Here is a 12,775-nt window from a genome sequence, read left to right as displayed (position 1 = left end):
ACACAAGCTCGTCTTTAAACCCTTACAAAAAATAAACCCAACAATATTATATTACTTTCAGAAATCGTTATGATTAACAGCTGCCCGTATTTAAAAACTGTTCAACTTTAACACAAGATTCTGCCGTTAACGTTCAGTTTTTCACCGTTGAGTTTATGCTAACGGAGATGAAATTAGCACCGAGATAGCATCGTCCTTCACTTCCTTCGTCGGTTTAAAGCCCCGATTCTACCCGCAGTAAGTCCATCTGGGTGTCCTATAAAAGTTTAAAATCGGTGTCACTTTTATTAATAGGTAGAGTGATTAAATACCTTTGTAAACTCCGATGTTGTCGTTAAAATTAGCTCTGAAAGCTACAATTCGCGTCATTTCTACCTGTTCCATTCTGCACATGCGCACTGCTTTCACATCGCATGGACTATTAGGAAATTAAATCCGTGTAAAATTATTGTTCTTAAAGAGCAGCAGTAGCAACTGATTATGTTTTTTTAATAGTTCAGCGTCAAATTATTAAAAACTTTAAATTTATCCTGTTGTAAGTGCGCATGCGTGCGTAAAATAGCCCAGAGATTGTCTATTGTCGTAAATTGAAGATGAATCACTCCCAGCCAATAAAAAAAAATGCCTAGTCTGACTCAGCGGTTGTAGGCTGCAGGTATGAGCCTGAAATTGAACTTTCTCTTCCCCTTCCGTTTTCTTTGTTACCCTTTTTAAAAAGTCCCTTTTCCAACAACACCACCCTCTCGCTTGTATATGCAGGATAAATCACCACTTTACTACATCTCTGAATAGCACAGCGGCGTTTTTCAGACATAAACATGAACAAGAATAAAATCAAATTAAAAAGAACTTCTGCCTCATACAGCTTTGTTTAATCATCAATATCAGGACTGGTCTCACACTTAGCTTATATATCAAATTTGATTTTAGTGCAGGACCAAAACAGACGTGTGATATTTATACATGGGTATATTTGTCAGAATTACTTTGTCACTGTTCCCTCTAAACTGCGCGCGTGAGCAACTGCGCACTGCTGACACGGTCTCCGCGCACAGAAAATCTGCGCTGCGCACAAAAAAAAAATCCAACCTAAATTGTAAATAAAATAAACACGTAACAATTCATTCTGTGCTATTTTTCAATGTGAGGCAGTGAGTGACCGGTGACTGGCTGCTGCAGCCAATGATGCGATTCACATACGCAGAGATGGGAACTTGGACTTAGACTCGACTCGGACTCGAGTCCCGATTTTATGACTTTTTGACTCGACTTGATGAAATCAAAAAAAGACTTGGACTTGCTTGGACTCTAAGCTCAGTGACTCTAGACTTGGACTTGACTCGACCCCTTTGACTCGACGAGTCATGTCGAGTCATAATGGTGTAATTTTTTTCAATTAAAAGTGTGATGTATGAATCATTTTTATTCGTATCGCTTCACTTCATCGGATTACAGGACACCCGCTGTCAGTCACGGGGAGGTTTATTGCTGTTACACACTGCGACACACCCCCATTCAGTTGGAAGAACTGAATGCGGCCTCAGCACGAGTCAACCGAGAATTATTTCCTTTGCTTACAAAAATTACAAAGTGGTTAACAAAAAACAGATTGCTGAATGCAGGTTTTGCGATTCGAAGATCACGGACGGTCATGAAACTACTTCCAACTTCAACCGGCACTTGAAGAAACACAAAGATAAGTACGTACTTCCTGTTGTTGTTTAGCATTTTACGAGCTAATCCCGTGGACGCTCTGCGTCAAGTACTGTCTTATAAAGTCCAAAATCATTGTCTAACGTTCGCATACTATCGACTATATATATGGCTACTTGTGCTTAGCTAATATTTTTGTCATGTGACAGTGAGACTAGCTAGTCGTCGTTTAGCCGCAGCTATCAAAACTATATGATTGTAAAAAAAGGGGACACTAATGAGTATTTTAGTTCCATTTGTACACTCAGAATAAAATTGAACCGTAACACTTACTAATTTTATCATGTAGTTCGGGTTACCACAGTCAACTTTTTAAAAATTTAAGTGAACAATATCCACAGACCTTTAAAAATGTGTAGAACAAATGGGTTGCTGTCCGCAAATATATTTCTGTCATGTATACATTGTTTCTTCAGTTTTCATTTAGACATCCAGTACAGTATGTGTTTTCCAACGTTTTAAATTACAATGACCAAAGGTTCCCTATAGTTTCCAGTCTACACGGTCAAAACCTCAGTGTTACTGTAACTCTGAGTGTACAAGTGGAACTAAATGAGGGTTTCTGGTTCCATGTGTACATATAGAAAATGAGTAATAGAGTTCTTTAGTCTGCTACTATGAAAGCTGTAGCACATTTTCTGACACATGCTAATTTGTTATCTTACCGATATGACGAATACATGCTGAGCAAAGGCATCACAAATGAACCAGAACCACAACAGCCTTCAGTCTCGAAGTTCCTGGACATCTGTGTAGGGCAGTATTCCATGAATCATCCACAGCAGAAAGCTATTACCAATGGAATACTGGAAAAATTGGTGATCGAATGCAACGTGTCCCTGTCTGTGGTGGAACACAAGAGTTTTCGGGATTTCCTGAAAATAGTTGATCCTAAATACAACTCAGTGTGCCGCAAAACATTGACCTCAAAAACAGAGACAGTTGCTGGATTGAGACGTGACAAACTGAAAACTCAGCTGAGCAACTCAGATAGTGTTTCAGTCACTGCTGACATTTGGTCTGACCGAAGGATGAGGGGGTTCCTTGGTGTCACCGTGCACTACATGGAGATAGACCAAGATAACATACAGCTGAAGTCCAATCTCTTGGCCTGCGATCGCTTCAAAGGTTCACACACAGGACAAAGGATCTGTGAACAATTTGAGGCCATATGTCATGAGTATGACATTAAAAGCAAGCTGGACTATGTTATTACTGACAATGCAGCCAATATGTGGAAGGCATTCACAGTGTGCTTCCCCAGTGAAGAAGGTGAAGTACATGATGACGATCACCTTGATGACCCAGAGCTATGGCATGACCTAAGTCCAGACAATCAGGAGGTTGTAGATGCTGGGAGATGGGTTGAAAGACACAAAGGTGACAACATCTTCTTTGTCAAAGTTGTCAAAACTCAGTTCACTCCTTCACACAAGCACAACATTCAAAGAGGAATTTGAGGCTGCATATGGAGAAAGAAACAGCATCCCTGCTGCTGTCAACACCAGATGGAACTTAACACTGAGGCAGGTGCAGGCAGCTCTCCGATGTGATCATCTAAAGCTCTCCAGTTACCAGGAAAAGGTGGGACACAGGGAGTTGACATTCACAGCACGGGAGGGGAGTCTATTGAAGGAGCTGGTAGACATCCTGAAGTCATTTGCAGAAGCAACAGATATGACACAGTGGGAGAAGTTGGTTACCATCAGTTCTGTTGTTCCATCAGTTCTGGCCCTCAATCACCACCTTGAGAAGATGATACCTCAAGTCCGTTTCCTGGGCAGTCTGGTCAGAAGTCTCCAGGAATCCCTGAAGAACAGATTTCTTGGAATCTTTGTAAATGTGAAAATGGCCACTGCACAGTATGGAACCACCGTCCCGTTTTCAGACCCAGTCTACCTCAAAGCGGCTGCCTTGGGTCCAGCCTTTGCTTTGTATTGGGTTGACCACCATGTGCTGGCCAGTCCTGGCATAAGGGCAGAGGTGGCCAAAGAAGTGAAAGGTAAATTTTGAGTTTAACTGGACATACAAACAACTAATTTGTCTATTTTCACTGCAATGGTTTTGATATTGTTCTGTTTTCACCCACACTGTGTTTGCATCACTGTTAATGTATTTCCTCTTAAATAATAAACCACCACAGAATACCCTTGAGTTTAACCCACTGTATTCCCAACACAAACAATAAGGGCTCTATTTTGTTTTAACATGTTTTGCCAGAACTGGTCCTGTGAGATGCAGTGGAGGCTGACCAACCTGTGTCTCATGAGGAGGGAGATGAATACCTTGAAGAAGAAGGTCTGTTTGCTGCATACTGTAAGAGACAGAGGAAGGATGCTAACACCACTCCAGCATTACAGCTAAGTCACTATCTCAACTTGTGTGAAGGACAGAGTGTGTTGTCATTCTGGGCAATGCACATGAAGGCTCTTCCTTCACTATTTCGAGTTGCCATCAGGGTCTTAGCAGTTCCTGCTACCAGTGCTCCGGTTGAGCGAGTTTTCAGCCATGGTGGTATCATAATGTGGCCCCATCGTGCACAAATGACTGACAGACTTTTGGCCAATTTGATCTTTTGCAAATGCAATGCTAGTCTGTAGGTGAATGAAACATTGATGTGTATGCCACCACCACAAACATTCACACAATCCAACAGCTATCATGGCTCTCTCTCACACAAATACATGCATGCACACACAGATGCTATAATAGCCAGGCTGGCTGTGACAGTCTCATATTAGTTCTTCTCTTTCTCTCTCTCACACACATAACTAAAAATGCAACAAGTCAACTGCACATGACATTTTAATGTCAGTTCTCTTACACACACACAAACACAGAGGACTTACTTAAGAGCTCTGTGTACCAGATTAGAACCTAGTCATTGATTTAACATGACATCACTTTTGGCCTCAAATTGATCACATTCTTTCTGCTGTGTATTGTTAAAAACATGTAAGACAACCACTTTAGGAGAACTTTACTTATATATGTACTTATATAATAAAATATGGCTTTTCTTGTATCAATTAATCACCCCTGAACACATCGAGGGCTGTGAGTAATTGAAAGAAGAAAAGTCATTTTTAAGGTTAAGTACTGAGGAATGTTTACAAGGCACACTGAGCTGTATTTCAAAACTCAAATCTTGTGTTCAACAGTACAGGGGCATATTGCTCATTCTGATTTATGTTGCAAAGTGCCAACTACCTCTTATGTTCTGAAAGAATTATTAGCACTTTTTTGTTTATCCTTAAAGGACGTTTTTGGTATTGGCTTCCTGCTGTGCATACATTCTACTGTTAAAGTTTACTGTTAAAGGATCACTTCCCATTTAAAATGAATTTTGTTTTATCAGTTACTCTCCCCACGATCAGTTGGACACAAGGAGAATTTTTGTTTTTGTCACATTCCTTTAAGGTGATTCAGGAAATTCAGAATGAATGCAAGTGACAGGGCCTGATTTTACCCAACGAGAGAGCAGATCTCATTCCCTTCCATCAATTCCATTCATTCTGGATTTCTTGAATCACTGAAAACTAAAATTGTTCTTGTATTCAACTCACCATGGGGAGAGTAACTGGTAGAACAAGTCATTTTCAAGGTAAAGTGGTCCTTTAAAGTTTAAGTTTTACATTAAAAAAAACATTACATTAGAATTTTTTCAGGTAACCCTGTATAAATAAGCTCAAAGACTGTTATAGCCAACAGAGAAAGTTGTGTGCTGGGCTCTATTTTTGTGCAGTATTTTTGTTAAAATTCAGTGGCACCTTTGGGGGGAAAAAGCCTTGAAAGAAATAAACATTTTGAAACTTTATCCATATATCATTTTTATTATTTATTAAAGTTCAAGTTAATGGTTTTCTATTGTCTCTTGCACAAAATGACACAACAGAACAGGGACTCTGGATCCTTTAAGTATTAAATCTTCATTTTATTTTATGTAATTCAAGGTGTGAAAGTGTCTTCAAATGTCTGGAAGTGTAGGAGTAGGGGGTTACATTTGTTTCACTTGGTTGTGTTTGACAGACAGATATTGTGAAAATTCCCAATCTACAAGCTCACATCTCACAAAGAGTGTATTGATATCTCAGCCAAAAATTTCCTTATTGGCACCTCCCCAGCTATTTATTTTTTTTAATGACTTGTTTAGGACTCGAGGAAAAAAGTTTAGGACTTGGACTCGACTCGGGACTCGACTGTCTTGACTTGGGACTCGACTCAGGACTCGACTGTCTTGACACAGGACTCGACTCAGGACTCGACTGTCTTGACATGGGACTCGACTCAGGACTCGAGTGCAAAGACTTGAGACTCGACTTTGACTTGCAAAAAAAGGCCTTGGTCCCACCTCTGCACATACGTATTTACCATAGACTGTATATAATGGTATTTATGCAGCTAATCAATGTCAGGCGTCCTTATGTGCAGCCACCGTTGTTCTCGTAGATATGAATGAGTAGATAGGACACGCCCCTTTGAGCTGTGTGCTACGGCGAGGCTAAGCTAGTGGGGGCAAAGTTTCAGTACATTCCGTTGATGTAGACAGCGTGAAAACGGAAACAGCAAGTATACCGGTTCACTGTGCTGCATACAGTTACACACTGCGTCGTACGATTGAGACAAGGAAACTTGGAATGACTTTTCATAGGTAAGAATAGTTTTTGGCTCTTTTTTCATTATGAAATCTTGTTGAGAGCTTCCAGTCTATGAGAGCTAACTAGTTAGCCACTAGCAAAACGCTAAGGCGAGCTAGCAGCTTGACAACCAAATACCAGACGATTAATAGTAGCTGTAGTATAGTTGTACAAGCAGTAGTAGTAATACTAAAAGTACAAGCAGCAGTAGTAGTATAAACAGCTGAGTCATAGAAGTAGTATCAGCATTTGTAATAGTATTACAAGTTGTAGTAGCAGTGCCAGTATCAGCAGCAGTAGTGTCCTACCACTACTACTAGTAGTAGTCACATTGCTATGACTACCACCAATACTACCAATAGTAGTTATAAAGACTAACTCATATATATCCAGATTACCATCTATGTTCTTCCTCCAAACCCATTTTATGATTGGGATTACAGGCAGTTCTTTAGGACTGCTCTCAAATAATTGAAATGTTACTAAACAAGGTTATACTTATCAAATTAAATAGCTCTGGTCTCCAGTATGTTGGCGAATTCGGTTCTTTGTACTTAATTTATTAGCATGATTTCTTTTTAGTATGTTGTGTACAGACTTAATTACTTCTCTGTCTACTTTTCTTACTCCATGTAGGTTTCCCAGACACTATGGGTTGAGGAGGAATTGGAAGTTTGTCGGCTTAGACCTGGTGTCATTCCATCAGTGTTAAACTTCCCGGCTCATCTTGGAAGAGTATGTGCCAGAAAGACCACGACCAAGCAGCCTTGAGATCTTAGGCAGCGTCTCCCTGAGGTGGGTGTCGACAGTGTTCACGGTCAGGTCTGTGGTAATCCTGTCAAAAAACAAAACAGAAAAAAATCTAGATTATAAATCAACATGTAACCAAAGCACTCTGTGTATAACGCCACAGTATAGGATGTAGTTCAGAAAATGTCAAAGTATAGTATGCTTTACTCAAGAATAACATAGTATGGCCTGTAGTTCATAGTATAGCATGTTGGCAAGAAAAAAAAACAAAACAGATTATTATGTGGTTCAAAAATTGCAAAATGATAGGATGTTGCCTAAAATTGTCATGTGATATGTGGTTCAAAAAATGTCATAGTGCAATATATTGTCAAAATAGTATGTTATTCAAGAAAACATCAGAGTATAATATGTCATCTAAAAAATGCCATAGAATAATAATTTCATTGCACAAGTAGAAGTATAGTAACTTTTAAAACTGTTCAAATTCTTATATGTTGCTAAAAAAAACTAAAACAAAAACAACATCACAGTAATATGTCAATTAAAAAAAGCCTATAGTATAGCGTGTCGCCCAACAAACATCATAGTATAGCATGTCGCTCTAAAAACGTCACAGTATAGCCTTTAGTCCACAGCTGTCAGTAGGTGTGGAGCAACACAAAAACAGTCCAAACGCTGGTTTCCAGAGGGTTAGACGAGAATTTATTTGAAAGAGTAAGTTTACAACAACACAACATGCGAGGGGGTTAAAAACAAATGGGTGTTAGTAAAATAAAAATAAACAGAACTAAAAGTGAACTTCATGTTGACATTGATGGGCATTCCAACCAGGAACAAAGTAAAAGATAATCAATACGAAAAAAAACTCTTCCTGTTCATCTCTTAAAACCCCAAAACACACCGCAGTGGCACCCGAAACTAAAATTACCAATGGGTTCCCTGTTTTCCTTTCTGAACAATTCAAAGGTCCCTCTCTATCTCCCCAGACATCCACCAACCACTGGAACACATCTCCAAAGTTCTGCTGGACCAGCTCAGCTTCCCCTCAGAAGAAGTTCCACCACCTGCCAGATGAAGGAGCCTTTTGAGAGGCAGCTGGCATCGTGATTGGACTGTGCTTTGGTCTGTTCCAATCCAGCTTCAGCTCCAGAGACGGCAGACGGGACGAGTCAACGGAGGCCTGGTGGACGAAGGCATGCAGCTGAGTACAATCCAGAAAACAACAGAGGAGGAGTGCAGGACCAGAACAAACAGATTAACATCCTATGCCTCTTAGAAAACATCATAGTAGAGCCTTGGTATGAAAAAAACGCCATCATATACATCGTATATTGTACAAATAACAAGTCAAAGCAAAGAGACATACATTGTCGAATTGTAGTAATTGTGGGCTGACTGATTTACTGATTATCAGTATTTTATTTTTTACTGATTTATGGTAATAAATACATTTAAAAATGGCGCTACTTTGGCTCTGAACCTTTATCTACCTGTGGTCGCTCTGTCTTCTGGAGTGATTTGATTGGTTATACGTCACAAATAAAACTCCTTTAACTTAACATCTGTAAACAAAACAAAAACGTATCAACAAAGTTTTCTGTTAGAGTTTGTGTTCTTCTAAGTTTAACTCCAAGATTTTAAATACTTTCATTTACTGCAAATGAATATCGACTCCAAATGTCTCACTAATAATCATTATCAGCCTTAAAAACCCACAAAACACCCCTCTATACTCAACCACACTTAGTACAGTCCGGTTCCCCCTTCTATAAATCTGCTTGGAATCTTCCACTTCCTGTTTGTCAAAGTGGCCTTCTACCTGGACAGGTTTTGTTGGAGCTCATGCAACAAACATTTTGGGTAACTGCACTTTAATATGGATGGATGACACTGAATTAGAGTCTGTTTTAATGAGACTGAGTTAAGATATGTAGCTCTGTCATTAAATAGTAAATTATTTCTCAGAATTCACAGAGAAAAGTCTGAAATGTTTGCTAGGTTAGCGTCCCACATGTTCTTTGGCTCAGCTAAAGCTAACTTTCTCCAACTTCTGGATCTCTTGAGTTGCTTGTTGTTAAAATATCTTGCTAGAGGTGCTGAAGCTCAGAAAGTCAGATGTTTGTTCAAAATAAGCTCATTCTCAAGTCTGATCTGAACTGTCCTCTTTTGTTTGAACTTTCCCTAAACTTAGGAGTTAATGACAGAGCAGCACATCCAGACTCAGTTTCATTTATGTAGCGATTAAACTTCAGTGTAATTCATTGATGTTGAAGTGCAGTTTTTCAAATGTTTGTTGCACATGCTCCTGACCAAACCAGTCCAGGTGGAAGATGATGTGAAGAAAAAGCTCCAGAGGATGAATATCACACATTTACGTTGGAAATTAATGTCCTTTGATTAGACATTGTCATGCAAAAGTTGGATTTCCCTTTAATGATGTTGAAATCTTTGAGTGTTTTGTTGATGTTGGTTTCTAAATGTTTTCTGACACTCGGCCCCAAAAATTAAAACCTTCTACGACTCACAAGCTGCAACAATTCACACATTATCAACTATCTTTCTGACAAAACTAAGATAAAAAGTGAAAAACTGCCTGATTCCTGCATCATGAATGTAAATCTTTTTGGTTTTTATGACAGTAAACTGAATATATTTGGGTTTGACATTTTATAAACCACAACAAGAAATGAATTACTGGAGAAAACAATCAACAGATTAATGGAAAAAGAAAATGTGTTTTCCAACATATATGGCTGAATTACTCCAACATTACAAGATACATACAATTTTAATTCAATTTTATTTATATAACGCCAATTACAGGTCAAATTGTTTCAAGACACTTTGTTTTTATATTTTTTGTCACAAATAGAGTTTAACATTAAATACAATTAAATTATATTAAACAGACAAAATATTGAATTAGATAATTCAACAAGGTACAACACATGTCATTATGAAATTAAACAAAATTGTAAAAATACAAATATTAAAAATTACAGATAAAATATTTTCGATAATTAAACATTTAAAAAATACAATTAAACAAGAAGAATATTAAACATTTTAAAAAATGCAAAACATTTAATTAGATTATTAAACCTTTAAAAAGACAAAACATTTAATTAAAAAATTAAATGTTTAATTAGAAAATTACATCTTAAATTTCTTAAATCTTTTTAATAATAAAACGTTTTAGAAGTTTTATTGTATTACAATTTTTTTCCTTTGATTTAATTGCTTTTTTAATGTAGTTTATTTCTTTAATCTTCTTTTTCTGTCAAGATTTTAACCCCAACCTTAAAAATGAAATAAACCCTTAAATCACAATGAAAATACTTCTGTTGTCACAATCATGAGTTAGTCAATTATTCAGTTTATCAATTCAACTTTATTTGTTTAGCACCTTTTACACAGATGACAAAATTAAACAAGCAAAGAGAAAAAAACTATGATTAAAACTATGATTAAAACTCAAAAACATATTTAAAAAAAAAAAAAAAGATTTAACATGGTAATAAAATATGTTGTGTCCAGGGGATGGAGGGAGTTTATTGAAGTCTTCTTTGGCTCACATGGGAAATCATTTAAAATATAAACTTGATATTCAGTCTAAGGAAACTGCAGAGCGACAGAAGAACCAACAATATCTCCTGTTTTCTCCTTTAATGAGTCGACTCTTCTTGTGCTTTCAGACCAAAGAACTACAGACTCTTCACAACCTGCTCAAACTCTTGGTACAGCACCTCACCACACGGGTCAAGAAGGTTTCCTTCTCATTTCTACTCTGAAGCTCACCTTCTCCTCCACTAATCACTGCACACATTAGCACCATGTGCTAACTGTGGCTAAAGAGCCACATTTACCAAGACAGCTATGCAGGACAAAGCCCTAAAACACACCAAGAAACACATTAAAGATGATTTTACTGCTGGAAGCTGCAAGCCAACGCCTAAAGAACAAACTAAAGCAACGGAGCCAAACCAGGTTCACTGGTGAACAGAAGCAGAGGAAATGTTTGTCTGCAGCTAAATAAAGCAGGAAGACACTGAGCTGCTCAGGTGTTCCTGATAACACCAAGCAGCCACCTGGACAGCCAATAGGAACACAGCTTCCTGGAAGTCCAGAGGGTTGGGTTAGTGAAGGAAATTTAGTTTAAAGTTGAAGCAGAAAGTTAACAAAGAAAGTTGAAAACCACCTTCTGATACCTGAAATCTCTGAGTTTTTACACAAAGAACACCTCAACATGTCAAACTGGTTCCATAGTAGAACCATCATTGTAAAAACATCATAGTATGGTGTGTTGCTCAAAAAACATTACGACTCAGCTGTCTAGGGTCGCCGAGGAGCAACACAAAAACAGGACAAACGCTGGTTTCCAGGGGGTTAGGCGGCTATTTATTTGAAAGAGTAAGTTTACAACAATACATGTGAGCAGAAAAATCACAGTCTGTCTTTAGTTCAGCTGAAAATAACAGTTTTTGTATTTTTTATTGACCAAACTTTTCAGGAAGTAGAAAGAAAAACATCTTAGTTTAGTATGTCGTCCAAAATGTCACTAAAATGTCATAGTTTACTATGTCATCCAAAATATGACAAAAATGTCATAGTTTAGTATGTCGTCCAAAAAGTGGAAAAAATGTCATAGTTTAGTATGTCGTCCGAAATGTGGACAAAAATGTCATAGTTTAGTATGTCGTCCAAAATATGACAAAAATGTCATAGTTTAGTATGTCGTCCAAAATGTGGACAAAAATGTCATAGTTTAGTATGTCGTCCAAAATGTGGACAAAAATGTCATAGTTTAGTATGTCGTCCAAAATGTGACAAAAACGTCAAAGTTTAGTATGTCGTCCAAAATATGACAAAAACATCATAGTTTAGTATGTCGTTCAAAATGTGGACGACATTACCAGTGGGGGCTAGTACGTATAACAAGCTAACATGAACAGTGGGAGCTTGTACAGTGTATGTTTTATATATATATATATATATTTTAGAGGATTTTTTAGCTGAGAAGTTAGGCGTGCCATGTTGAAAAATCGCATTTTTCTTTCGACATAGTATACTATGGCATTTTTTTGCGCCAAAATTCATGACGATTTTTTTTTTCAAAGAAAACCTTTCTGGAGTGTTTTTCACGGCCTCCTTTCCATTATTTCATCATATGGCACGTTTTTACAACATGTTTGAAAAATCGCATTTTTTTTCGACATAGTAAGGCGTTTTTTTTGCGCCAAAATTCATGATGTTTTTTTTTTTCAAAGAAAACCTTTCTGGAGTGTTTTTCACGGCCTCCTTTACATTATTTCATCATATGGCACGTTTTTACAACATGTTTGAAAAATCGCATTTTTTTTCGACATAGTATAGTAAGGCGTTTTTTTTGCGCCAAAATTCATGATGATTTTTTTTTCAAAGAAAACCTTTCTGGAGTGTTTTTCACGGCCTCCTTTACATTATTTCATCATATGGCACGTTTTTACAACATGTTTGAAAAATCCCATTTTTTTTCGACATAGTATAGTAAGGCGTTTTTTTTGCGCCAAAATTCATGATGGTTTTTTTTTTCAAAGAAAACCTTTCTGGAGTGTTTTTCACGGCCTCCTTTACATTATTTCATCATATGGCACGTTTTTACAACATGTTTGAAAAATCACATTTTTTTTTCG

The 12,775-nt window shown here is 37.5% G+C and overlaps 1 protein-coding gene across 6 annotated transcripts; it reads left to right on the top strand.

Moving 5' to 3' along the window:
* The first annotated feature begins 358 nt into the window (after positions 1-358).
* LOC118470004 (uncharacterized) lies at positions 359-11,890 on the top strand. Of its 6 annotated transcripts, XR_008601882.1 has the most exons (4): positions 359-1,700; positions 3,934-6,364; positions 6,987-7,172; positions 8,090-10,119. XR_008601882.1 is itself a non-coding variant. In XM_035946319.2 (2 exons), exons 1-2 carry the CDS (start codon positions 3,064-3,066, stop codon positions 3,945-3,947), a joined length of 666 nt encoding a protein of 221 aa, XP_035802212.1. In that variant the 5' UTR covers positions 1,723-3,063; the 3' UTR covers positions 3,948-5,655. The 6 variants fall into 6 exon arrangements, 1 of the variants encoding a protein (XP_035802212.1); XR_008601883.1 differs by lacking the exon at positions 8,090-10,119 and adding an exon at positions 10,799-11,890 and having other exon boundaries at positions 3,934-7,145; XR_008601884.1 differs by having other exon boundaries at positions 3,934-7,145; positions 8,070-10,121.
* The last annotated feature ends 885 nt before the right edge of the window (positions 11,891-12,775 follow it).

This window comes from Amphiprion ocellaris, chromosome 6 (assembly GCF_022539595.1).
Source record: "Amphiprion ocellaris isolate individual 3 ecotype Okinawa chromosome 6, ASM2253959v1, whole genome shotgun sequence".
Classification (NCBI taxonomy): Eukaryota; Metazoa; Chordata; class Actinopteri; family Pomacentridae; genus Amphiprion; species Amphiprion ocellaris.
The sequence above is the reverse complement of the archived record's forward strand: the minus strand, read 5'-3'. Positions and strand labels throughout refer to the sequence as shown.